This window comes from Somniosus microcephalus, unplaced genomic scaffold (genome assembly GCF_052327205.1).
Source record: "Somniosus microcephalus isolate GS21.2 unplaced genomic scaffold, FLI_Smic_1.0 unresolved_chr3, whole genome shotgun sequence".
NCBI lineage: Eukaryota > Metazoa > Chordata > Chondrichthyes > Squaliformes > Somniosidae > Somniosus > Somniosus microcephalus.
In genome coordinates, this window is record NW_028225181.1 from 13,636,241 (window position 1) to 13,662,961 (window position 26,721).

The 26,721-nt window shown below is 57.7% G+C and overlaps 2 protein-coding genes across 3 annotated transcripts in view; both read right to left on the minus strand.

Moving 5' to 3' along the window:
• LOC147091204 (uncharacterized) overlaps nucleotides 1–13,206 on the minus strand; it is a 37,088-nt gene extending 23,882 nt beyond the window's left edge. The window contains exons 1-2 of one of the 2 annotated variants that reach the window (XM_085976674.1): nucleotides 10,879–13,206; nucleotides 8,308–8,526 (exon numbers count right to left, since the gene is read on the minus strand). In XM_085976674.1, coding sequence (XP_085832800.1) covers nucleotides 8,308–8,526; nucleotides 10,879–10,918 — 259 coding nt within the window. In that variant the 5' untranslated portion in view covers nucleotides 10,919–13,206. The remainder of the gene's footprint in view (nucleotides 1–8,307; nucleotides 8,527–10,878) is intronic. The other variant, XM_085976675.1, reaches the window with a different exon arrangement.
• Nucleotides 13,207–15,851: 2,645 nt separating this feature from the next.
• Nucleotides 15,852–26,721, minus strand: part of LOC147091205 (zinc finger protein 384-like) — an 11,667-nt gene continuing 797 nt past the window's right edge. The window contains exons 2-3 of the mRNA XM_085976478.1: nucleotides 20,620–20,778; nucleotides 15,852–19,091 (exon numbers count right to left, since the gene is read on the minus strand). Coding sequence (XP_085832604.1) covers nucleotides 18,882–19,091; nucleotides 20,620–20,778 — 369 coding nt within the window. The 3' untranslated portion in view covers nucleotides 15,852–18,881. The remainder of the gene's footprint in view (nucleotides 19,092–20,619; nucleotides 20,779–26,721) is intronic.

Consider the following 26,721-nt stretch of genomic DNA (forward strand, 5'->3'; position numbering starts at 1 on the left):
CTCGCCACCCACCACTACCCACGCCTACCCCCAGTACGCTTACGTAGTGTACCCGGACGGGCGGGAGGACACAGCCCCCACACGAGATCTCGCACCTTCGGGCGCCCCTGAAACACTACCATTGCCATCCACCACTACCCACAACCCAACCCCGCTAGGCGGCATGCCGCAGCCCCAGGACCCGTCATTGACCACCCAACCACTCAATGAGACGCCAGATTCAACGTTGGATGCTGCACCATCACCGCCGCCACCACGACGATCAGGACGGCATACAAGACCACCTGATAGACTTACTTACACGAACCTTTAGTACACTTCACCCCGCCGGACTCAATTTTAAACAAGGGGTGAATGTGGTAAACCACTGTTATTGTTGTTCACCGTTGTTGTTGTTGCACACTGTTGTACCTATGCATGCCTCAGCATGTCTCTGCTGGCTCCGCCCCTGGCTCCACCCACAGGCCCAAGTATAAAGGTGATTGCTCTGCAGCCCCCTGCCTTCTTGGAACCCAGCCAACCATGAGAGGCATGCTCTGTTCTTTGCTAATAAAAGCCTTTAGTTACTCTCCTAACTCTCCGTCTTTTATGAGTAACTGATAGTGCAGCACTCCCTCAGTGATGCGCTGTCGGAGGGGCAGTACTGAGGGAGTGCTGCACTGTCGGAGGGGCAGTACTGAGGGAGCGCTGCACTGTCGGAGGGGCAGTACTGAGGGAGCGCTGCACTGTCGGAGGGGCAGTACTGAGGGAGCGCTGCACTGTCGGAGGGGCAGTACTGAGGGAGCGCTGCACTGTTGGAGGGGCAGTACTGAGGGAGTGCCGCACTGTTGGAGGGGCAGTACTGAGGGAGTGTCAGTACTGAGGGAGCACTGTACTGTTGGAGGGTCAGTACTGAGGGAGCGCTGCACTGTCGGAGGGTCAGTACTGGGGGAGCGCAGCACTGTCGGAGGGGCAGTACTGAGGGAGCACTGCACTGTCGGAGGGGCGGTACTGAGGGAGCACTGCACTGTCGGAGGGGCAATACTGAGAGAGCGCTGCACTGTCGGAGGGTCAGTACTGGGGAAGCGCTGCACTGTCGGAGGGGCAGTACTGAGGGAGCACTGCACTGTCGGAGGGGCAGTACTGAGGGAGCGCTGCACTGTCGGAGGGGCAGTACTGAGGGAGCGCTGCACTGTCGGTAGGGCAGCGCTGCACTGTCGGTAGGGCAGCGCTGCACTGTCGGAGGGGCAGTACTGAGGGAGCGCTGCACTGTCGGAGGGGCCGTATTGAGGGAGTGCTGCACTGTCGGAGGGGCTGTACCGAGGGAGCGCTGCACCGTCGGAGGTGCTGTCATTTGGGGTGAGATGTTAAACCGAGGCCCCGTCTGCTCTCTCAGGTGGATGTAAAAGATCCCATGGCACTATTTCGAAGAAGAGCAGGGGAGTTATCCCTCAACCAACATCACTAATAAACAGATAATTTGGTCATTATCACTTTGCTGTTTGTGGGAGCTTGCTGTGCGCAAATTGGCTGCTGCATTTCCTACATTACATCAGTGACTGCACTTCAAAAAATATTTCATTGGCTGTGAAGGGCTTTGGGATGTCCGGTGGTCGTGAAAGGCGCTATAGAAATGCAAGCCTATCTTTCTTTCTTGCTAAGTAGAACTGGTAACTTGCTGGGAACTCTGATGACAGACAGCAATGGGTAACAAATGTATTTGAGCTCGAAGGTAATCTCGGTGCGATGCACTGCCTCCCAGGTGCCTTTTGAGGATGGCAGCGAATTTCCCGCACAGGCGCAAATTGCCGCATTATTGTCAACGGGAGTTCGGCAGTAATCCAGAAAAGAAAATCCCGAGATTTCGGAGTTTCAGCGCGGGATCACGAGCGATGCTTCATTTCACTCCGAAATCGTGTCTCTCGCGATAGACTCACGAGAGTTGGCAGTACTGGGTTCAGTCCCCACACCGGGTGTGAGATCAGGCTAACTCAGCACAGGCCGGGGATGGAGCCTGGGCCTTTCCTGCTCAGTGTGTGTGGGGCTCAGTCCCACACCGGGTGTGAGATCAGGCTAACTCAGCACAGGCCGGGGATGAAGCCTGGGCCTTTCCTGCTCTGTGTGTGTGGGGCTCAGTCCCACACCGGGTGAGAGATCAGGCTAACTCAGCACAGGCCGGGGATGGAGCCTGGGCCTTTCCTGCTCTGTGTGTGTGAGGGGCTCCGTCCCACACCGGGTGAGAGATCAGGCTAACTCAGCACAGGCCGGGGATGGAGCCTGGGCCTTTCCTGCTCTGTGTGTGTGAGGGGCTCCGTCCCACACCGGGTGAGAGATCAGGCTAACTCAGCACAGGCCGGGGATGGAGCCTGGGCCTTTCCTGCTCTGTGTGTGTGAGGGGCTCCGTCCCACACCGGGTGAGAGATCAGGCTAACTCAGCACAGGCCGGGGATGGAGCCTGGGCCTTTCCTGCTCTGTGTGTGTGAGGGGCTCCGTCCCACACCGGGTGTGAGATCATGCTAACTCAGCACAGGCCGGGGATGGAGCCTGGGCCTTTCCTGCTCTGTGTGTGTGAGGGGCTCAGTCCCCACACCGGGTGTGAGATCAGGCTAACTCAGCACAGGCCGGGGATGGAGCCTGGGCCTTTCCTGCTCTGTGTGTGTGTGTGTGGGGCTCAGTCCCACACCGGGTGTGAGATCAGGCTAACTCAGCACAGGCCGGGGATGGAGCCTGGGCCTTTCCTGCTCTGTGTGTGTGGGGCTCAGTCCCACACCGGGTGAGAGATCAGGCTAACTCAGCACAGGCCGGGGATGGAGCCTGGGCCTTTCCTGCTCTGTGTGTGTGTGGGGCTCAGTCCCCACACCGGGTGTGAGATCAGGCTAACTCAGCACAGGCTGGGGATGGAGCCTGGGCCTTTCCTGCTCAGTGTGTGTGGGGCTCAGTCCCACACCGGGTGTTAGATCAGGCTAACTCAGTGTTGTGTATGTACTTTTAAGAGAGAACTGCTTTTATCCTGTAGTACCGGCAGTGACCACACCTGTATATAAAGCCGTAGCAGGCTTCTGTACTTTCAGTTCCAGCATACCCTCTGTTCAGTAAACACCTGTTATTACCGTTCTCCTGCAGTCCGTGTGTTATTGATATGCGGACACTACAGTGGCGACGAGCAGGTTCGAACTCACCTGCAGTACTGCATCACTTCACGGGGATCCATCCCTGAAAAGAAGCTTCTTGGAGGTCGAAGCCAGAGCAACGGGCGTCGACCGTGGGCAACCACCCAGTGATCCATCGGAGTTCAGAGAATCGCAGGGGAAGCTGTGGAGAGCTGGGCTTGGCTCCCCAGTCAAGGTGTTCCAGCAAATCGTGCTGGTAGCAGGTAGTGCGCTGACCCTTCCGGACTGCGGCGGGCTAGAGCTCGATCGAGCGGCTCTGCAAAGGGGGCCGTGCAGCGTCGTCGGGAAGGAAAAGAGAGAGAGAGGGTGGAGCGCACAGGGCGCGGTCGGTGCTCAAGAGCCGGGCAGTGTTAAAGAAAATAAAAAGGGGGAAGGAAAAGAGACGCGCAGTGGACAGCGTCGAAGAAGAATAAAACTAAGAAAATTAATTAACAAAAGAGAGACGCGCAGAAGCCGCGGGGCGCCGCCATTACTATTTAGAACGCTAGGAGCAGCATTGGCAGCAGGGGGAAGAAGGAAAAGCGCGGGAGGCGCCATTTTATTCCATTGGGGAAGAAGGAAAAGCGCAGGAGGCGCCATTTTAAACCACCCAAGATGCCGAAGAGTGGCAGCATCACGGCTTTCGACAACGAAATAGAAGACTGGACCACATATGTGGAAAGAATTGAAGTGTACTGCAAGGCAAATGAGGTGGCCGATGAAAAGAAGGCGTCGGTATTATTGAATTTAATGGGCGCGAGAACGTACGGCCTATTGCGGAATTTAAGTACCCCAGCTAAACCAATGGAGAAAAGCTTTGAAGAGATTGTCAATATCTTACAGGAACATCTAAACCCTACACCGCTGCTGATAGCAGAAAGATTCAAGTTCCATAAAAGAAACCAGCACAAAGATGAGAGTAATGCTGACTATCTTACGGAACTACGCAAGTTATCGAAACACTGCCAGTTCGGAGCAGGACTGGCAGACACCTTAAGGGATAAGTTTGTCTGCAGGCTCCAGAGTGAAGGAACCCAGAAACGACTACTTTCGGAAAAGGACCTTACGCTAGAAAAGGCTTTCAGCGTGGCAGTATCCTACGAAGCAGCAGCACGGGGAGCTGCGGAAATACAACAGAAACCGCAAGAATATAGCACCAATGAAATGGCATATGGAGCAGAAAAGTGCTATCGCTGCGGCAGAACAACCCATGACCAGAAGGATTGCTGGTTTAAGGACAAAGTATGCAGGCAATGTGGAAAAGTGGGACACATAGCATGAGTCTGCAGGTCGGGAAAGAAAACCAACACTAAAAGAACTACTAAGGAAAAGTACAAGAAAGTACAAAAGATGACGGACAGTAGTTCAGAAGATCAGAAGAGTGATAATGACTCCGGGAGCAGGAGACTAAGTTGTCTAAAGTTACACAACGTGATCGCAAAGGAGGATCACCGAACCATTTGGGTCACCCTCATGATAGCAGGGTCCCAAGTAAAGATGGAATTGGACACAGGATCAGCCCCAACAGTCATGAATCGACGAGACTACGAGCGGCTATTCTCACACATACCCTTGAAGGGCACATCCATTGTCTTGAAGACATATACGGGGCAAAAAGTCTACCCCAGAGGAAAATAAGGGTGCCCGTTAAATACAACGGCAAGGAAACACAGAAACTGTATCTATATATACTACAAGATGGAGGACCACCATTATTGGGACGTGAATGGATCCGAAAAATACAATTGGATTGGCATTCCATTCAGGCGCTAACTGTGGCTGACAAAAAGGATGACGACGTCACACCTGGACGACTGTCAAAAATTCTAACTGACGCGAAAGAGGTGTTCCAGCAAGGACTTGGGACTCTAAAAGGCGTAACGGCAATGATAAAAATTGAAGATAACGCAAACCCAAAATTTTTTAAGGCCAGACCGGTACCGTATGCAATCCACCCAGCCATCGAAGCAGAGCTGGAGAGTCTGGAGCACTCGGGTGTGCTGTCCAAGGTGTACTGGAGCGAGTGGGCCACACCCATCGTTCCTGTAATGAAGAAATCATTGAGCAGCACGCCTGGGGAGCCGAAGAAGGTTCGCATCTGTGGGGACTTTAAGGTAACTGTGAACCCAGTCCTGCACACAGTACAATATCCACTTCCGCGGATAGAAGAATATTTTCGCCTCACTATCTGGAGGGAAACGCTTTACGAAGATTGATCTGGCCCAAGCGTATCTACAAATGGAGGTAGAAGAAGCATCTAGAAAATACCTCACGATAAACACTCACAAAGGTCTTTACCAGTACAACCGACTGGTATTCGGGGTAGCATCAGCTCCGGCTATTTGGCAGAGGGCGATGGAACAAGTCCTGCAAGGGATCCCGGGAACCCAGTGTTATTTGGACGACATCCTGGTTACGGGCAAAATTGACAGTGAACACCTTGCCAACCTGGAGCAGGTGCTCACTAGATTACAAGAATATGGGCTACGAGCCAACCGCCCCAAATGCGAGTTTTTCAGGAAACAAATCTCGTATTGTGGCCACGTGATTGATGAAGAGGGGTTACATAAGTCCCCAGACAAGATTGAGGCAGTAGTCAAGGCTCCAGCACCGGAAAATGTGTCGCAACTGAGGTCGTTCCTCGGGTTGGTGAACTACTACCATAAGTTCTTGCCAAATTTGTCTACAATTCTGCACCCACTGAACGCCCTGCTGCAAACTGGAGTAGCATGGAAATGGAGTGATGAGTGTAAGCGTGCCTTTCAGAAATGTAAATGCCTAATCACTTCAAAAGAAGTATTGGCCCACGACAATCCAACACTACCGATTCGGTTGGCATGTGATGCATCTCCCTACGGCATTGGAGCAGTGCTGCCGCACAAATTCCTTGACGGTTCAGAGAGGCCAATAGCCTTTGCGTCGCGCTCGTTAACCTCAGCCGAGCGTAACTACGCCCAGATTGACAGGGAGGCCCTCAGCCTGGTGTGGGGGGTGAAGAAGTTCAATCACTATCTGCACGGACAGAAATTCACCTTACTGACTGATCACCAGCCTCTTGTCTCCATTTTTAACCCAAAGAAGGGCGTTCCGGTGATGACGGCGCAACGGCTGCAAAGATGGTCCCTTTTTCTAGGGGCACATCAATATGACATAGAGTATAAGGGTACGAAACAGCATGGAAACGCTGATGGGCTGTTGCGCCTGCCGCTGCCTACGGTGGAGGAAGCACCTGCAGTGGACCCTGTTGAGATATTCCATTCGACCATAGTCGAATGTCTACCTGTTACAAACTCAAGTATAGAGAAGGAAACCCGAAATGACCCGACACTCTCTCGGGTCTATGATTTGACGGTGAAGGGATGGCCAGCACATGGCGACTCACTGTTGCCAGCATTCTCGCCAAGGAGAGAACAGCTGTCAGTGTGCCGGGGGACCTTGATGTGTGGATCCCGAGTGGTAATTCCAACCAAGTTGAGAGATAGAGTGCTCAATGAGCTTCATGAGGGTCATCTGGGAGGGGTAAAAATGAAGAGCCTAGCCAGGGCGTTTGTGTGGTGGCTGGGAATCGATAAAGAAATCGAGGAAATGACCAAGAGATACACAGGATGCCAGAAGGTCCAAAACGCTCCACCACAGGCCCCGCTACATTCATGGGAGTGGCCCTCATCGCCATGGCAACGGGTACACGTTGCTTTTGCTGGTCCATTTATGGACTCAATGTTCCTAATCGCTGTGGATGCCCATTCGAAATGGCCAGAGGTCATCAAAATGTCCTCCACCACCACGGAGAAAACTATTGCAGTCCTACGGACCATCTTCGCCAGGAATGGCTTGCCAGAACAGATTTGCTCCGACAATGGGCCACAATTTGTGTCCGAGGATTTCCGGAGATTTCTGAGGATTAATGGGGTGAAACATTACACATCTGTCCCATATCATCCAGCCACAATTGGATTGGCTGAGAGGTTTGTTCAGACCTTTAAAAAAGCAATAAAGGCGATGTATAACGACAACACTGCAACACAAGGTGGATAATTTCTTGTTTGCTTACCGGAATGCGACACATGCAGTCACCAACCAAGCTCCAGCCATGATGTTCTCTAACCGAAGGTTAAGATGTCGCCTGGATTTGCTCAAACCAAACATAAGACGAGATGTTGAGGATAAGCAATTCCAGCACATCAATGAGAAGCCAACCAGGAGCTTCAAGATAGGGCAACCAGTCTTGGCCCGCAACTACCGAACAGAAAAATGGCAGCCAGGAACGATATGCACACAGCAGGGACCACTAATGTACACAGTGGACGTTGGAGAGAGCATCGTGAGACGCCATGCTGATCAGATTCTAGAGTCACAGGAACAAGTCAAACCCATACCACGAGCATGCGCACCTGGTGATGAACCCGAAGTACAGATTGCATCTACCTCAGAATCAGTGGTATTGGAAGCTGACGAACCAACCAATGACAATGAGCCAGAATCGACTCCGCCACAAGAACAGGATACTCGAGAAAGGCACTATCCAGTCAGGATCAGGAAGCCTCCTCAAAGACTGAACTTATAAATGATTACTTTCAGCTGATGTATATAGTACAGAGAAAATTGTAATTGTAATTAGTTATTATTTAATTGTTAAATGAATATTATGTACTGTTTATCTAAAAGGGGAGGAATTGTTGTGTATGTACCTTTAAGAGAGAACTGCTTTTATACTGTAGTACCGGCAGTGACCACACCAGTATATAAAGCCGTAGCAGGCTTCTGTACTTTCAGTTCCAGCATACCCTCTGTTCAGTAAACACCTGTTATTACCGTTCTCCTGCAGTCCGTGTGTTATTGGTACGCGGACACTACACTCAGCACAGGCCGGGGATGAAGCCTGGGCCTTTCCTGGTGTGTGTGTGTGTGTGCCTTAGTCCCACACTGGGTGTGAGATCAGGCTACCTCAGCACAGGCCGGGGATGAAGCCTGGGCCTTTCCTGCTCTGTGTGTGTGCGTGTGTGCGTGTGTGTGTGTGCCTTAGTCCCACACTGGGTGAGAGATCAGGCTAACTCAGCACAGGCCGGGGACGAAGCCTGGGCCTTTCCTGCTCTGTGTGTGTGTGTGGGCCTCAGTCTCCACACCGGGTGAGACCATTTACCCTCGGTGTTCGGGAGGGGGGGATTGGGACAGCCCTCACCTGTCGGGACAAGTCCATGGTTCTCCAGTCTGTCCAGCGTCGCGATCTCCTTGTAGTCACAGCCGGAGGTCAGGCGTTTCCTGCACACCTGGACTGCTCTATGCACGGGTTTCAAGGCTGCAAAGAACGTTTTGTACTCCGTACTGGAGAGAGGGGAGCCCAGCATGGCAGTGACTGTTCCCACTGACCCGGCAAGGGAGCAGCACCCGCTGAGAAATACTGCAGGAACAGAGGATATACTGGAATCAGGGCAAGGAAGGAGCGTCGGGGGTTAGATACAGAGTAATATAAGAACAGGAGCAGGCCATTCAGCCCCTCGAGCCTGTTCCACCATTCAATGAGATCATGGCTGATCTGTGACCTAACTCCATATCCCTTAATACCTTTAGTTAACAAAAATCTCAGTTTTAAAATTAACAATTGACCGAGCATCAATTGCCGTTTGCAGAAGAGAGTTCCAAACCTCTACCACCCTTTGTGTGTCGAAGTGTTTCCTAATTTCACTCCTGAAAGGTCTGGCTCTAATTTTTAGACTCTGTCCCCTCGTCCTAGAATCCCCAACCAGCGGAAATAGTTTCTACCTTGCTACCCTATCAGTTCCCCTTAATATCTTGAAAACTTTGATCAAATCACCACTTAACCATCTAAACTCCAGGGAATACAACCCTAATTTGTGTAAACTCTCCGTGTAACTTAACCCGTGAAGTCCGGGTATCATTCTGGTAAACCTACGCTGCACTCACTCCAAGGCCAGTATATCCTTCCTAAGGTGTGCTGCCCAGAACTGCTCACAGTATTCCAGGTGTGGTCCAACCAGGGCTTTGTAAAACTGAACGTAACTTCTACATTGTATTCTCGTAAAGCTCCCTCTACACTGTCCCTTCAGACACTCCCAGGGCAGGTACAGCACAGGTTAGATACAGAGTAAAGCTCCCTCTACACTGTCCCTTCAGACACTCCCAGGGCAGGTACAGCACGGGTTAGATACAGAGAAAAGCTCCCTCTACACTGTCCCATCAAACACTCCCAGGGCAGGTACAGCGCAGGTTAGATACAGAGTAAAGCTTCCTCTACACTGTCCCATCAAACACTCCCAGGGCAGGTTCACCACGGTTTAGACACAGAGTAAAGCTCCCTCTACACTGTCCCATCAAACACTCCCAGGGCAGGTACAGCACGGGTTAGATACAGAGTAAAGGTCCCTCTACACTGTCCCATCAAACACTTCCAGGGAAGGTACAGCACGGGTTAGATACAGAGTAATGCTCCCTCTACACTGTCCCATCAAACACTCCCAGGGCAGGTACAGCATGGGTTAGATACAGAGTAAAGCTCCCTCTACACTGTCCCATCAATCACTTCCAGGACAGGTACAGCGTGGGTTAGATACAGAGTAAAGGTCCCTCTACACTGTCCCATCAAACACTCCCAGGGCAGGTACAGCATGGGTTAGATACAGAGTAAAGCTCCCATCAAACACTCCCAGGGCAGGTACAGCACGGGTTAGATATAGAGTAAATCTCCCTCTACACTGTCCCATCAAACACTCCCAGGGCAGGTACAGCATAGGTTAGATACAGAGTAAAGCTCTCTCTACACTGTCCCATCAAACACTCCCAGGGCAGGTACCGCACGGGTTAGATACAGAGTAAAGCTTCCTCTACACTGTCCCATCAAACACTCCCAGGGCAGGTACAGCACGGGTTAGATACAGAGTAAAGCTCCCTCTACACTGTCCCATCAAACACTCCCAGGGCAGGTACAGCACGGGTTAGATACTGAGTAAAGCTCCCTCTACACTGTCCCATCAAACACTCCCAGGGCAGGTACAGCGCGGGTTAGATACAGAGTAAAGCTCCCTCTACACTGTCCCATCAAACACTCCCAGGGCAGGTACAGCACGGGTTAGATACAGCGTAAAGCTCTCTCTACACTGTCCCATCAAACACTCCCAGGGCAGGTACAGCACGGGTTAGATACAGAGTAAAGCTCCCTCTACACTGTCCCATCAAACACTCCCAGGGCAGGTACAGCACGGGTTAGATACAGAGTAAAGCTCCCTCTACACTGTCCCATCAAGCACTCCCAGGGCAGGTTCACCACAGTTTAGATACAGAGTAAAGCTCCCTCTACACTGTCCCATCAAACACTCCCAGGGCAGGTACAGCACGGGTTAGATACAGAGTAAAGCTCCCTCTACATGGTCCCATCAAACACTCCCAGGGCAGGTACAGCACGGGTTAGATACAGAGTAAAGCTCCCTCTACACTGTCCCATCAAACACGCCCAGGGCAGGTACAGCACAGGTTAGATACAGAGTAAAGCTCCCTCTACACTGTCCCATCAAACACTCCCAGGGCAGGTACATCACGGGTTAGATACAGATTAAAGCTCCAGCTATCTTCAACCCTCTCCAACCAACCTGGGTTTGACCCCATGTCCCAGAGGGTGAAAGGTCAATATCTGACCCCAGTAAGCCTCCCAGAGAGCAGAGCTCTTCATTCTCCTCTTGTCTGGGGCTGGGTTTGACCCCAGATCTTTGAGGGTCACCCACACTTCCCATCAGCTCACCACAAACTGTGAGTAAACTCGAGGTATAACTCAGATCCATGGGTGCAAGAGCACCATTCTCGAGCAGGAACTGAACACATTTTGAATGGTAACAGGGTCCGATGACCTCATGGAGGAAGTGATGTCAGAGACAGCCCAAGTATGACCTTCCTGCTTGTGACATCACCAGGGTCAAGAGTTCCAAGTTCCAATTCTTTTTCCCCCTACAGTGCAGGACAGGGGTCAGAGTAAGGGGACGAGGGTCTCTGTGTTGGACAGGGGTCAGGAAGGGCCAAGGGTCATGGTGCAGGACAGTGTCAGGGAAAGGGCCGAAGGTCACAGTGCAGGACAGGGGGAAGGGGACGAGGGTCTCTGTGCAGGACAGGGGTCAGGAAGGGCCAAGGGTGATGGTGCAGGACAGGGTCAGGGAAAGGGCCGAAGGTCACAGTGCAGGACAGCGGTGAGGGGGAAGGGCCGAGGGTCATGGTGCAGGTCAGAGTCAGGGATAGGGCCGAGGGTCACAGTGCAGGATAGTGGTCAGTGGGAAGGGCCGAGGGTCATGGTGTAGGACAGGGGTGAGGGGAGGGTCGAGGTCATGGTGCAGGGCAGAGGTGAGGGGAGGGTCACGGGTCACGGTGCAGGACAGGGTCAAGGGTCACAATGCAGTTCAGGGGAAGGGCCGAGGCACACCGTGCAGGCAGGAGAGGTGTCACAAGGTCAGGGAAAGGAACGATGGTCACAGTGCAGGACAGGAGTTAGGGGAAGGGGCTAGGGTCACAGTGCAGGACAGAGGTCACTGCACAGGACAGGGGAAAGGCCAAGGGTCACGTCGTAGGTTAGGGGAAGGGCCGAGGGTCTCGGTTGCAAGAACACTGGGTTTCTGTACCTGGGCAAACATACTCCAAGGATTCAGATGTATCCTTAAACCTACTCTCTGAATTCCTTGCAAAGGAACCCCCTGAATTGTTAGCGCACAGTTCATTTCTAGGAGTGAGACACATCTGTGTCGCAAGAATGTCTTACATTTAACCCAGGGATCATACTTGAATGCACTCACCCTCGGTTAGGATACTCATAAGCACCTGAGTGACTAAATTAACCCTTTCTTGCCGACTTATCAAAAGAGGGCAGAGCACACGGTCATTAGCTAACCATTGTTTATTGACCACAAAGTAACATCTTAAAGTTGAACGGTAAGTGCACGAGGAATTAATAGATATAAACAGGTGCAGTCAGGTTCACCGAGGAATTCAAATAGCAAAGAAATAATGGACAAGTTACTTAACGAAACAAGTAGCAGCACTTCCACGGGCAATTTAGTGCTTCGCTGTAAGCCAGTGTTAACGGGAAGCTGAGTATTAATTATAGCACTGATCAGATCGGAGATTATTACAACCGATGACTTCAGAACGTAAGAAATAGGATCATAGCAGCCATTCGGCCCCTCGAGCCTGTTCTGCCATTCAATGAGATCATGGCTGATCTGTGACCTAACTCCATATACCCACCTTTGGCCCATATCCCTTAATACCTTTGGTTAACAAAAATCTATCAATCTCAGATTTGAAATGAACAATTGATCGAGCATCAATTGCCGTTTGGGGAAGAGAGTTCCAAACTTCTACCACCCTTTGTGTGTCGAAGTGTTTCCTAACTTCACTCCTGAAAGGTCTGGCTCTAATTTATAGACTCTGCCCCCTAGTCCGAGACTCCCCAACCAGCGGAGATAGTTTCTCTCTCTATCTACCCTATCAGTTCCCCTTAATATCTTGAAAACTTCGATCAAATCACCCTGTAAACTTTTAAATTCTGGGAAATACAACCCTAATTTGTGTAATCTCTCCTCGTAACTTAACCCGTGAAGTCCGGGTGTCATTCTGGTAAACCTACGCTGCACTCCCTCCAAGGCCAGTATATCCTTCCTCAGGTGTGGTGCCCAGAACTGCTCGCAGTGCTCCAGGTGTGGTCTAACCAGGACTTTGTATAGTTGCAGCATAACTTCTACCCTCTTGTATTCTGGTCCTTCAGATATAAAGGCCAGCATTACATCAGCCTTTTTGATTATTTTCTGTCCTTGTAGGAGGAGGAGTCCATTGGTCGCTTCGAGCCTGCTCCATCATTCGATAAGGTTGCAGCCGAACGCCAACCTCATCTCCACTTTCCCGCCCGATCCCCAGATCCTTCAATTCCCTTAGTATACAAAAATCTATCGCACTCTGTCTTGAATATGCTCAACAACTGAGCCTCCACAGACCTCTGGGGTAGAGGATTCCAAAGATTCACAACACAGAAGATTGGAGCAGGAGTCGGCCATTCGGCCCCTCGAGCCTGCTCCGCCATTCAATGAGATCATGGCTGATCATCCAAATTCAGTACCCTGTCCCTGCTTTCTCCCCATACCCCTTGATCCCTTTAGCCTTAAGAAATATATCCAACTCCTTCTTGAATATATTTAATGAATTGGCCTCTACTGCCTTCTGTGGTAGAGAATTCCACAGGTTCACCACTCTCTGGGTGAAGTAATTCCTCCTCATCTCTGTCCTAAATGGCTTACCCCTTATCCTTAGACTGTGACCCCTGGTTCTGGACTCCCCGACCATCGGGAACACCCTTCCTGCATCTAGTCTGTCTAGTCCTGTTAGAATTTTATAAGTTTCAATGAGATCCCCTCTCATTCTTCTAAACTCTAGCAAATATAAGCCCAATCGACCCAATCTCTCCTCATACGTCATTCCTGCCACCCCTGGTGAATCTTCGCTGCACTCCCTCCATGGCAAGAACATCCTTCCTCAGATAAGGCGACCAAAACTGCACACAATACTCAAGGTGCGGTCTCACCAAGGCCCTGTGCAACTGCAGCAAGACATCCTTGTTCCTGTACTCAAACCCTCTCACTATGAAGGCCAACATACCATTTGCCTTCTTAACCGCCTGCTGCACCTGCATGCTTACCTTCAGCGACTGGTGCACAAGGACACCCAGGTCTCGTTGCACTACCCCTTCTCCCAATATATTGCCGTTCAGATAATAATCTGCCTTCTTGTTTTTGACACCAAAGTGGATAACCTCGCATTTATCCACATTATACTGCATCTGCCATGCTTCTGCCCAATCAGCCAACCTGTCCAAATCATACTGGCGTTTCTCGGCATCCTCCTCACAGCACACACGCCCACCCAGCTTTGTGTCATCTGCAAACTTGGAGATATTGCATCTAGTTCCCTCGTCTAGATCATTAATATATATTGTGAATAGCTGGGGTCCTAGGAGTGAACCCTTTGAGTGAAGTAGTATCTCGTCATCTCAGTCCTAAATGGCCGACCCCTTATTCTGAGACTGTGACCCCTGGTTCTAGACTCCCCAGCCAGGGGAAACATCCTCCCTGCATCTACCCAGCCAAGCCCTGTAAGAATTCCCTACATTTCAATGAGGTCACCTCTCATTCTTCTAAATTCTAGGGAATATAGGCCATGTCTTCTCAATCTCTACTCATAGGGCAATCCCCCCATCCCAGAAATAAGTCTGGTAAACCTTCATTTCACTCCCTTTAAGGCAAGTATATCCTTAGATTTTAGTTTTCAATTAAATCCTAGCCCCAGTGGCTGTCGTCATCAGCTTTAGCTAGCCAGTATATTGGCTGGCTAAATGTCTATGTGCGTGCTGGGAAGTGTATCCCTGATTATAGTCAATCTACCTTTGGCGGCCGTGCCTTCTGTTGCCTGGGCCCTAAGCTCTGGAATTCCCTGCCTAAACTTCTCCGCCTCGCTTCCTCTCTCTCCTCCTTTGAGACGCTCGTTAAAACCTACCTCTTTGACCGAGCTTTTGGTCACCGGCCCTAAAGCGAGAGGATTCGAGTACAGGAGCAAGGAAGTCTTGCTGCAGTTGTACAGGGCCTTGGTGAGACCACACCTTGAGTATTGTGTGCAGTTTTGGTCGCCTTATCTGAGGAAGGATGTTCTTGCCATGGAGGGAGTGCAGCGAAGATTCACCAGGCTGATACCTGGGATGGCAGGAATGACGTATGAGGAGAGGTTGGGTCAATTGGGCTTATGTTCGCTGGAGTTTAGAAGAATGAGAGGGGATCTCATTGAAACTTATAAAATTCTAACAGGACTGGGCAGACTAGATGCAGGAAGGATGTTCCCGATGGTCGGGGAGTCCAGAACCAGGGGTCACAGTCTAAGGATAAGGGGTAAGCCATTTAGGACAGAGATGAGGAGGAATTTCTTCACCCAGAGAGTGGCGAACCTGTGGAATTCTCTACCACAGAAGGCAGTCGAGGCCAATTCATTAAATATATTCAAGAAGGAGTTAGATATATTTCTTAAGGCTAAAGGGATATGGGGAGAAGGCAGGGACAGGGTACTGAATTTGGATGATCAGCCATGATCGCATTAAATGGCGGAGCAGGCTCGAGGGGCTGAATGGCCTACTCCTGCTCCTATCTTCTATGTTTCTATTTATCCTTATGTGGATCGGTGTCAAATTTGTTGTCTTAAAATACTCCTGCGCAGTGCCTTGGGACGGTTTACTATGTTAAAGGTGCTATATAAATACAAGTAGTTGTTGTATCCAGAACTGATACGGCCGCGTCCTCGCGAGCGGGTGGCCAAGACCTGAGCTCCATCCTTCCCCGGGCCGCAGGTGCTTGCTTCCGGAGCGTGAGGTCGAAGAGCCCTGTGTCGGCTACGGGTCGAAGAGCCCTGTGTCGGCTACGGGTCGAAGAGCCCTGTGTCGGCTACGGGTTTATCTTCGGTCCTGACTGAACGCAACCAAGACCACGAGACCCCCTCGATCGTGGGGGGGCGGGGATGCGACGCTTTAGACCCCGAGAGCCCCTTGATCAGGGAGGGGCGGTTTAGACCAGCTAACACAGCACAGGGCCGGGGATGGAGTCTGCTGTGAGCGTGGAGTGGAGTGGGTTCAGTCCCACACAAGGACCGGGAGACGGCTATCCCCGAGCCACCAGCAAGGAAGAGACCAGACTGAACAACTTGTTACAGAAAGGAAGGGAGAACCATTTTATTTTTTTTTGCCTATTTACAAAGGATGAGCGACACTTATTCCCGAGCTGACTCTGTCTGTTCCGCTTTCCCTTCCTCCCTCCCTACCAACCCTCTCCAGGATGGCTACCAGTCCACCAAGGTATTCCTCCACACACTCGCACGCCTCTGGTTAGTAACGAGTCCCGGCATTGTGTCCGTCCGATTCACCAGACCCAGAGGTACCCGATCGCCCCTGCTCTCAGCCTGTTAGTCCTTCGAGGACCCAACCAGCCGTCTCCCTGCCACCCCCCAGCAGGAATGGTGGTTGGGGGAGGGGGTGGTGGAAGAGAAGTTGACGACTGACCTAAGTCTAATCCCCACCTCCAAGGGGCACTGTGAGGGGGAGGGAGGGAGCGGCACCCATTGATCCCAAGGGTGCACCCCATCCCAAGGGTTGCCAGCACTCTGTGGATCGGCAGGCTATTTAACTGTAGGCGGCATCAAAGCTGGGGAAATGCCCACCCCCCGCAATCCCATTCTCACCCCGACCGCGCCCCACACAGAGGTTCGCAGCAGCAGTCACTGCACAGGGATCAGGAGTAGGAACGAGGGCTGATTCACCCCCCTCCCTAACCCAAGGGTCACTGGACAGGGATCAGGAGCAGGAACCCGGGCTGATTCACCCCCTCTCTAACCCAGGGGTCACTGGACAGGGATCAGGAGCAGGAACCCAGGCTGATTCACCCCCTCCCTAACCCAAGGGTCACTGGACAGGGATCAGGAGCAGGAACCCGGGCTGATTCACCCCCCTCCCTAACCCAGGGGTCACTGGACAGGGATCAGGAGCAGGAACCTGGGCTGATTCACCCCCTCCCTAACCTAGGGGTCACTGGACAGGGATCAGGAGCAGGAACCCGGGCTGATTCACCCCCTCCCTAACCCAGGGATCACTGGACAGGGATCAGGAGCAGGAACCCGGGCTGATTCACCCCCTCCCTAACCTAGGGGTCACTGGACAGGGATCAGGAGCAGGAACCCGGGCTGATTCACCCCCCTCCCTAACCCAGGGGTGACTGGACAGGGATCAGGAGCAGGTGCCCGGGCTGATTCACCCCCACCCTAACCTAGGGGTCACTGGACAGGGCTCAGAAGCAGGAACCCGGGCTGATTCACCCCCTCCCTAATCCAGGGGTCATTGGACAGGGATCAGGAGCAGGTACATGGGTTAGATACAGAGTAAAGCTCCCTCTACACTGTCCCATCAAACACTCCCAGGGCAGGAACAGCACGGGTTAGATACAGGTAAAGCTCCCTCTACACTTTCCCATCAAACACTCCCAGGGCAGGTACAGCACGGGTTAGATACAGAGTAAAGCTCCCTCTACACTGTCCCATCAAACACTCCCAGGGCAGGTACAGCACGGGTTAGATACAGAGTAAAGCTCCCTCTACACTGTCCTATCAAACACTCCCAGGGCAGGTACAGCACGGGTTAGATACAGAGTAAAGCTCCCTCTACACTGTCCCATCAAACACTCCCAGGGCAGGTACAGCACAGGTTAGATACAGAGTAAAGCTCCCTCTACACTGTCCCATCAAACACTCCCAGGGCAGGTACTGCACGGGTTAGATACAGAGTAAAGCTCCCTCTACACTGTCCCATCAAACACTCCCAGGGCAGTTACAGCACGGGTTAGGTACAGAGTAAATCTCCCTCTACACTGTCCCATCAAACACTCCCAGGGCAGGTACAGCACAGGTTAGATGCAGAGTAAAGCTCCCTCTGCACTGTTTCATCGAGAATCGAGAGTCTCTTCTGACAGTATGGTGGAGGAAGTCGTGTTTGGGTCAGTTACAAACCAGCCTCAATGTCCGTGAAATAATCTCTGTTTACGATCTTTCAAAGATCACCGGAGCATGAACTTGGGGAGGGGGCAGACTTCGGATGGCGCTGACTGCAGAGGGCTGGGCCGGAAAGGGGGGATAGATGGACCCGAGGGGGGGGGGGGGGGGGCGGCTAACCAGACCGCGGACCTCGCACTCTAGCCTTCTGTAGCGGCCTCAGGCGTGAGCGAGGACGAAGAGGGTAGGGTGGGGGCTAAACCCCAAGCTGGTGCTGTTTGCAGAGGAATGGTATGGCCAGGGGCGTGTTGTTTACCAGACCGGAGACCTCGCGCGCTGGGCTTCTGTAACTCCCGAGCTAGGGACACACCAGGGGGTGGGGGTTGGCTGGAGGGCCTTTCTGTCAAAAGCGCCTGGCTCCTCTCCATCCCCTCTCCGTAGGCCTGACAGCGGGGGTTTCCCCTGGGGCTGGGACGTCAAGAAGTGATAATGACCCTACTCTCAGCCCGTTCACCCTCTTCCCCACACCAACACCTCTCTGGCTCCTTCACCCTCCGTCAGCAGAGGGAGACGGGCGAAAGAAAGAGAGAGAGAAAAAAAAAAGAGAGACCGCCAGATTTACAATTCACAAGAGTAAAATTATCGCGACAAGTTAAAAACGAAAGGAGGAGGATTAAAAAAACAAACAAAAAATATATATATGTGTATAGAGTGAGAGGGAGACACAAAAGGGGATCCAACACACCGTTAGTGGCAGCTAACGAGGAGAAAGGAAGCAGGAAAAGTAGGCCTCAGCTTAGGCCTCAAGCCTAGGAGATGGGTTGCTAAGGGCAACCGCAGGACCAAAGCTGAGCAAACACACAGGCCACGGGGCAGGCCTCACATACAGGGAGATAGCGACCCGCGTGCATTTCCTCCTCCTCTGGCCTGTTGTCCCCTCCTCAAGTTCGGTTGATTGTAAGAGAGAGGTCATTCCGCCCTCATCTGCCCAATCCATTCCGAGGCAGGACACAAAGTCCCGCGGGACAGGGAGACATTTGCTGATCTGCCCCCCATCACCCCTCCCCCCGCCGAACTGCCTCCCCCCGCACCCCCCCCACGCTGCCGATCCGCCCGATCGTCCTCTGTGCCTTGTTGGCGGGCGGGCGGGGCCAGTGCCGGGGGGGGGGTCGTCAAAGGGCGGGTGTGTGGGCCGGCCTAGGAGCTGCCCATCTGGTCAACCTGGAGTGCGTTGGCGCTCACGGTGAGGCATGGGTCCTTGTGCGGGTCGGCCTTGAAGGGCATGAGGTCGAAGGAGCACTGCGCCGCTTCCGTGGGGGGTCCAGAAGGGGGAGGGGCAGCCCCGTACAGGTCGGGTGACTGCTCTGGCGCCTTGTGCTTCCTCATGTGTTTCATCAGGTACGTCTCCTGCGGGAAAGAGCAAAGAAAACACATCACATCAGTGCGTTTCCCCCTCTGACAGTGTCCCCCCACTTTACACCCAGTGTCAGCATCGAGCGCTCCCAGGGCAGGTACAATACAGAGCTCCCTCTACATTATCGACAGTGTCCCCCCACTTTATACCCAGTGTCAGCATCGAGCGCTCCCAGGGCAGGTACAATACAGAGCTCCCTCTACATTATCGACAGTGTCCCCCCACTTTATACCCAGTGTCAGCATCGAGCGCTCCCAGGGCAGGTACAATACAGAGCTCCCTCTACATTACCCTGACAGTGTACCCCCACTTTGTACCCAGTGTCAGCATCGAGCGCACCCGGGGCAGGTACAATACAGAGCTCCCTCTACATTACCCTGACAGTGTACCCCCACTTTATAACCAGTGTCAGCATCGAACACTCCCAGGGCAGGTACAATACAGAGCTCCCTCTACATTACCCAGAGAGTGTACCCCAACTTTATACCCAGTGTCAGTATCGAGCACTCCCGGGGCAGGTACAATACAGAGCTCCCTCTACATTACCCTGACAGTTTACCTCCACTTTATAAGCAGTGTCAGCATTGAACACTCCCGGGGTAGGTACAATACAGAGCTCCCTCTACATTACCCTGACAGTGTACACTCACTTTATACCCAGTGTCAACATCGAGCGCTCCCGGGGCAGGTACAATACAGAGCTCCCTCTACATTACCCTGACAGTGTACCCCCACTTTATACCCAGTGTCAGCATCGAGCGCTCCCGGGGCAGGTACAGTGCAGAGCTCCCTCTACATTACCCTGACAGTGTACCCCCACTTTATACCCAGTGTCAGCACCGAGCACTCCCGGGGCAGGTACAATACAGAGCTCCCTCTACATTACCCTGACAGTGTACCCCCACTTTATACCCAGTGTCAGCATCGAGCACTCCCGGGGCAGGTACAATACACAGCTCCCTCTACATAACCCTGACAGTGTACCCCCACTTTATACCCAGTGTCAGCATCGAGCACTCCCGGGGCAGGTACAATACAGAGCTCCCTCTACATTACCCTGACAGTGTACCCCCACTTTATACCCAGTGTCAGCATCGAGCACTCCCGGGGCAGGTACAATACAGAGCTCCCTCTGCATTACCCCGACAGTGTACCCCCACTTTATACCCAGTGTCAGCATCGAGCACTCCCGGGGCAGGTACAATACAGAGCTCCCTCTACATTACCCTGACAGTGTACCCCCACTTTATACCCAGTGTCAGCATCGAGCGCTCCCGGGGCAGGTACAATACAGAGCTCCCTCTACATTACCCTGACAGTGTACCCCCACTTTATACCCAGTGTCAGCATCGAGCGCTCCCGGGGCAGGTACAATACAGAGCTCCCTCTACATTACCCTGACAGTGTACCCCCATGATCTTCTCTCCCGAGGGCTGGGTTTGACCCCGGTTACCAGAGGGTGGAAGGTCAGTCTGCGACGTCACCCTCCTCCCATCGCTCCCAGTAACTGGGCCTACGTACCGAGGTGTAGGACTTCCTGCAGGAGTTGCAGGCGTAGGCCTTGATGTGTTTGACAGTGTGGGTGGCGAGGTGCACCTGCAGGGAGGGAGAGTCCGTGTAGGCTCGGTGACAATGCTGGCATTTGAAAGGCTTGTCCTTGTTGTGTTGTCGTCTGTGTGACTGAGAGAGAAAAAGGCAAGAGAAGGTCAGAGACAGAGGGAGAGAAACACACACACACACTCACGTCCGCACAAAGCAGGAAAGACCCAGGCTCCATTCCTGGCCTGTGTCAAGTTAGCCTGATCTCACCCGCCGCCGGGGGGGTGGGGGGGGGGGGAAACGGAGAGGGGAGGCTAGGGGAGAGAGGGAGGGGGAAGCGGGGGGAGGGAGGGGGAAGCGGGGGGAGGGAGGGGGAAGCGGGGGGAGGGAGGGGGAAGCGGGGGGAGGGAGGGGGAAGCGGGGGGAGGGAGGGGGAGGCGGGGATCGGGGAGGGGAGGCGGGGATCGGGGAGGGGAGGAGGGGATCGGGGAGGGGAGGAGGGGATCGGGGAGGGGAGGAGGGGATCGGGGAGGGGAGACGGGGATCGGGGAGGGGAGGAGGGGATCGGGGAGGGGAGGAGGAGATCGGGGAGGGGAGACGGGGATCGGGGAGGGGATCGGGGTTCGGGGAGGGGAGGAGGAGATCGGGGAGGGGAGACGGGGATCAGGGAGGGGATCGGGGAGGGGAGGAGGGGATCGGGGGAGGGGGGGGAGGGGGGGGGATCGGGGAGGAGAGGGGGGGATCGGGGAGGGGAGACGGGGATCGGGGAGGGGAGACGGGGATCGGGGAGGGGAGGAGGAGATCGGGGAGGGGAGGCGGGGTTCGGGGAGGGGAGGCGGGGTTCGGGGAGGGGAGGCGGGGTTCGGGGAGGGGAGGCGGGGTTCGGGGAGGGGAGGCGGGGTTCGGGGAGGGGAGGGGGGATCGGGGAGGGGAGGAGGGATCGGGGAGGGGAGGCGGGGTTCGGGGAGGGGAGGGGGGGATCGGGGAGGGGAGGCGGGGGTCGGGGAGGGGAGGGGGGGATCGGGGATGGGGGGATCGGGGAGGGGGGGATCGGGGAGGGGAGGAGGGGATCGGGGAGGGGAGGAGGGGATCGGGGAGGGGAGGAGGGGATCGGGGAGGGGAGGAGGAGATCGGGGAGGGGAGACGGGGATGGAGGGAGGGGATCGGGGAGGGAGGGAGGGGATCGGGGAGGGAGGGAGGGGATCGGGGAGGGAGGGAGGGGATCGGGGAGGGGAGGAGGAGATCGGGGAGGGGAGACGGGGATCGGGGAGGGGAGACGGGGATCGGGGAGGGGGGGAGGGGATCGGGGAGGGGGGGAGGGGATCGGGGAGGGGAGGAGGAGATCGGGGAGGGGAGACGGGGATCGGGGAGGGGAGACGGGGATCGGGGAGGGGAGGCGGGGTTCGGGGAGGGGAGGAGGGGATCGGGGAGGGGAGGCGGGGATCGGGGAGGGGAGGGGGGGTTCGGGGAGGGGAGGCGGGGATCGGGGAGGGGAGGAGGGGATCGGGGAGGGGAGGAGGGGATCGGGGAGGGGAGGAGGGGATCGGGGAGGGGAGGGGGGGATCGGGGAGGGGAGGAGGGGATCGGGGAGGGGAGGAGGGGATCGGGGAGGGAAGGGGGGGATCGGGGAGGGAAGGAGGGGATCGGGGAGGGGAGGAGGGGATCGGGGAGGGGAGGGGGGGATCGGGGAGGGGAGGAGGGGATCAGGGAGGGGAGGGGGGGATCGGGGAGGGGAGGGGGGGATCGGGGAGGGGAGGAGGGGATCGGGGAGGGGAGGAGGGGATCGGGGAGGGGAGGGGGGGATCGGGGAGGGGAGGGTGTGATCGGGGAGGGGAGGGGGTGATCGGGGAGGGGAGGCGGGGATCGGGGAGGGGAGGCGGGGATCGGGGAGGGGAGGAGGGGATCGGGATGGGGAGGAGGGGATCGGGGAGGGGAGGGGGGGATCGGGGAGGGGGTGATCGGGGAGGGGAGGGGGGGATCGGGGAGGGGAGGGGGGGATCGGGGAGGGGGGGATCGGGGAGGGGAGGCGGGGATCGGGGAGGGGAGGAGGGGATCGGGATGGGGAGGAGGGGATCGGGGAGGGGAGGAGGGGATCGGGGAGGGAAGGAGGGGATCGGGGAGGGAAGGAGGGGATCGGGGAGGGAAGGAGGGGATCGGGGAGGGGAGGAGGGGATCGGGATGGGGAGGAGGGGATCGGGGAGGGGAGGGGGGGATCGGGGAGGGGAGGAGGGGATCCGGGAGGGGAGGGGGGATCGGGGAGGGGAGGGGGGGATCGGGGAGGGGAGGAGGGGATCAGGGAGGGGAGGGGGGGATCGGGGAGGGGAGGAGGGGATCGGGGAGGGAAGGAGGGGATCGGGGAGGGGAGGAGGGGATCGGGGAGGGGAGGAGGGGATCGGGGAGGGGAGGAGGGGATCGGGGAGGGGAGGAGGGGATCGGGGAGGGAAGGAGGGGATCGGGGAGGGAAGGAGGGGATCGGGGAGGGGATCGGGGAGGGGAGGAGGGGATCGGGGAGGGGAGGGGGGGATCGGGGAGGGGAGGAGGGGATCAGGGAGGGGAGGGGGGGATCGGGGAGGGGAGGGGGGGAATCGGGGAGGGGAGGAGGGGATCGGGGAGGGGAGGCGGGGTTCGGGGAGGGGAGGGGGGGATCGGGGAGGGGAGGAGGAGATCGGGGAGGGGAGGAGGAGATCGGGGAGGGGAGGAGGAGATCGGGGAGGGGAGGCGGGGATCGGGGGAGGGGAGGAGGGGATCGGGGAGGGGAGGAGGGGATCGGGGAGGGAGGAGGAGGGGGGAGGCGGGGATCGGGGAGGGGAGGCGGGGATCGGGGAGGGGAGGCGGGGATCGGGGAGGGGAGGCGGGGATCGGGGAGGGGAGGCGGGGATCGGGGCGGGAGGGGAGACGGGGAGGGGAGACGGGGAGGGGAGACGGGGATCGGGGAGGGGAGGAGGGGATCGGGGAGGGGAGGCGGGGATCGGGGAGGGGATCGGGGAGGGGAGGAGGGGAGACGGGGATCGGGGAGGGGAGACGGGGAGGGGAGGCGGGGATCGGGGAGGGGAGACGGGGATCGGGGAGGGGAGGGGATCGGGGAGGGGGGGATCGGGGAGGGGAGGGGGGGATCGGGGAGGGGAGGGGGGATCGGGGAGGGGAGGGGGGGATCGGGGAGGGGAGAGGGGATCGGGGAGGGAGGAGGGGGGGGATCGGGGAGGGGAGGGGGAGATCGGGGAGGGGAGGCGGGGATCGGGGAGGGGAGGCGGAGATCGGGGAGGGGAGGCGGGGATCGGGGAGGGGAGACGGGGATCGGGGAGGGGAGGGGGGGATCGGGGAGGGGAGGGGGGGATCGGGGAGGGGAGGGGGATCGGGGAGGGGAGGAGGGGATCGGGGAGGGGAGGGGGGGATCGGGGAGGGGAGGCGGGGATCGGGGAGGGGAGGGGGGGATCGGGGAGGGGAGGCGGGGATCGGGGAGGGGAGACGGGATCGGGGAGGGGAGACGGGGATCGGGGAGGGGAGACGGGGATCGGGGAGGGGAGGCGGGGTTCGGGGAGGGGAGGAGGGGATCGGGGAGGGGAGGCGGGGATCGGGTGAGGGGAGGGGGGGGTTCGGGGAGGGGAGGCGGGGATCGGGGAGGGGAGGCGGGGATCGGGGAGGGGAGGAGGGGATCGGGGAGGGGAGGAGGGGATCGGGTGAGGGGAGGAGGGGATCGGGGAGGGGAGGGGGGATCGGGAGGGGAGGGGGGGATCGGGGAGGGGGAGGAGGGGATCGGGAGGGGAGGAGGGATCGGGGAGGGAAGGAGGGGATCGGGGAGGGAAGGAGGGGATCGGGGAGGGGAGGAGGGGATCGGGGAGGGGAGGGGGGGATCGGGGAGGGGAGGAGGGGATCGGGGAGGGGAGGAGGGGATCGGGGAGGGAAGGAGGGGATCGGGGAGGGAAGGAGGGGATCGGGGAGGGGAGGAGGGGATCGGGGAGGGGAGGGGGGATCGGGGAGGGGAGGAGGGGATCAGGGAGGGGAGGGGGGGGATCGGGGAGGGGAGGAGGGGATCGGGGAGGGGAGGGGGGGATCGGGGAGGGGAGGAGGGGATCGGGGAGGGGAGGGGGGGATCGGGGAGGGGAGGAGGGGATCGGGGAGGGGAGGAGGGATCGGGGAGGGGAGGCGGGGATCGGGGAGGGGAGGAGGGATCGGGATGGGGAGGAGGGGATCGGGGAGGGGAGGGGGGGATCGGGGAGGGGAGGGGGGGATCGGGGAGGGGAGGCGGGGATCGGGGAGGGGATCGGGGAGGGGAGGAGGGGATCGGGGAGGGGAGGAGGGGATCGGGGAGGGGAGGGGGGGATCGGGGAGGGGAGGGGGGGATCGGGGAGGGGAGGAGGGGATCGGGGAGGGGAGGAGGGGATCGGGGAGGGGAGGAGGGGATCGGGGAGGGAGGCGGAGATCGGGGAGGGGAGGCGGAGATCGGGGAGGGGAGGCGGGGATCGGGGAGGGGAGACGGGAATCGGGGAGGGGAGGCGGGGATCGGGGAGGGGAGGGGGGGATCGGGGAGGGGAGGAGGGGATCGGGGAGGGGAGGGGGGGATCGGGGAGGGGAGGAGGGGATCGGGGAGGGGAGGCGGAGATCGGGGAGGGGAGGCGGAGATCGGGGAGGGGAGGGGGGGATCGGGGAGGGGAGGCGGGGATCGGGGAGGGGAGACGGGGATCGGGGAGGGGAGACGGGGATCGGGGAGGGGAGACGGGGATCGGGAAGGGGAGGGGGGGATCGGGGAGGGGAGGGGGGGATCGGGGAGGGGAGGGGGGATCGGGGAGGGGAGGCGGGGATCGGGGAGGGGAGGGGGGGATCGGGGAGGGGAGGGGGGGATCGGGGAGGGAGGGGGGATCGGGGAGGGGAGGCGGGGATCGGGGAGGGGAGGGGGGGATCGGGGAGGGGAGGCGGGGATCGGGGAGGGGAGGAGGGGATCGGGGAGGGGAGGAGGGGATCGGGGAGGGGAGGAGGGGATCGGGAGGGGAGACGGGGATCGGGGAGGGGAGGAGGGGATCGGGGAGGGGGAGGAGGGGATCGGGGAGGGGAGGCGGGGATCGGGGAGGGGAGACGGGGATCGGGGAGGGGAGACGGGGATCGGGGAGGGAGACGGGGATCGGGGAGGGGAGACGGGATCGGGGAGGGGAGGGGATCGGGGAGGGGAGACGGGGATCGGGGAGGGGAGGGGATCGGGGAGGGGAGGAGGGGATCGGGGAGGGGGAGGGGGGGATCGGGGAGGGGAGGCGGAGATCGGGGAGGGGAGGGGGGGATCGGGGAGGGGAGGCGGAGATCGGGGAGGGGAGGCGGGGATCGGGGTAGGGGAGGGGGGGGATCGGGAGAGGGGAGGCGGAGATCGGGGAGGGGAGGCGGGGATCGGGGAGGGGAGACGGGGATCGGGGAGGGGAGGGGATCGGGGAGGGGAGGAGGGGATCGGGGAGGGGAGGAGGGGATCGGGGAGGGGAGGAGGGGATCGGGGAGGGGAGACGGGGATCGGGGAGGGGAGGAGGGGATCGGGAGGGGAGGAGGGGATCGGGGAGGGGAGAGGGGATCGGGGAGGGGAGGAGGGGGATCGGGGAGGGGAGGAGGGGGATCGGGGAGGGGAGGAGGGGGATCGGGGAGGAGGGGGATCGGGGAGGGGAGGCGGGGATCGGGGAGGGGGAGGGGGGATCGGGGAGGGGAGGGGAGGGGGGGGATCGGGGAGGGGAGGAGGGGATCGGGGAGGGGAGGAGGGGATCGGGGAGGGGAGGAGGGGATCGGGGAGGGGGAGGAGGGGATCGGGGGGGAGGGATTCGGGGAGGAGGGGATCGGGGAGGGGGGGATCGGGGAGGGGGGGGATTCGGGGAGGAGGGGATCGGGGAGGGGGGGATCGGGGAGGGGGGGATCGGGGAGGGGGGGATCGGGGAGGGGGGGATCGGGGGAGGGGGGATCGGGGAGGAGGGGATCGGGGAGGAGGGGATCGGGGAGGGGAGGAGGGGATCGGGGAGGGGGAGGGAGGGGATCGGGGGGGAGGGGATCGGGGAGTGAGGGGATCGGGGAGGGGGGGATCGGGGAGGGGGGGATCTGGGGAGGGGGGGATCGGGGAGG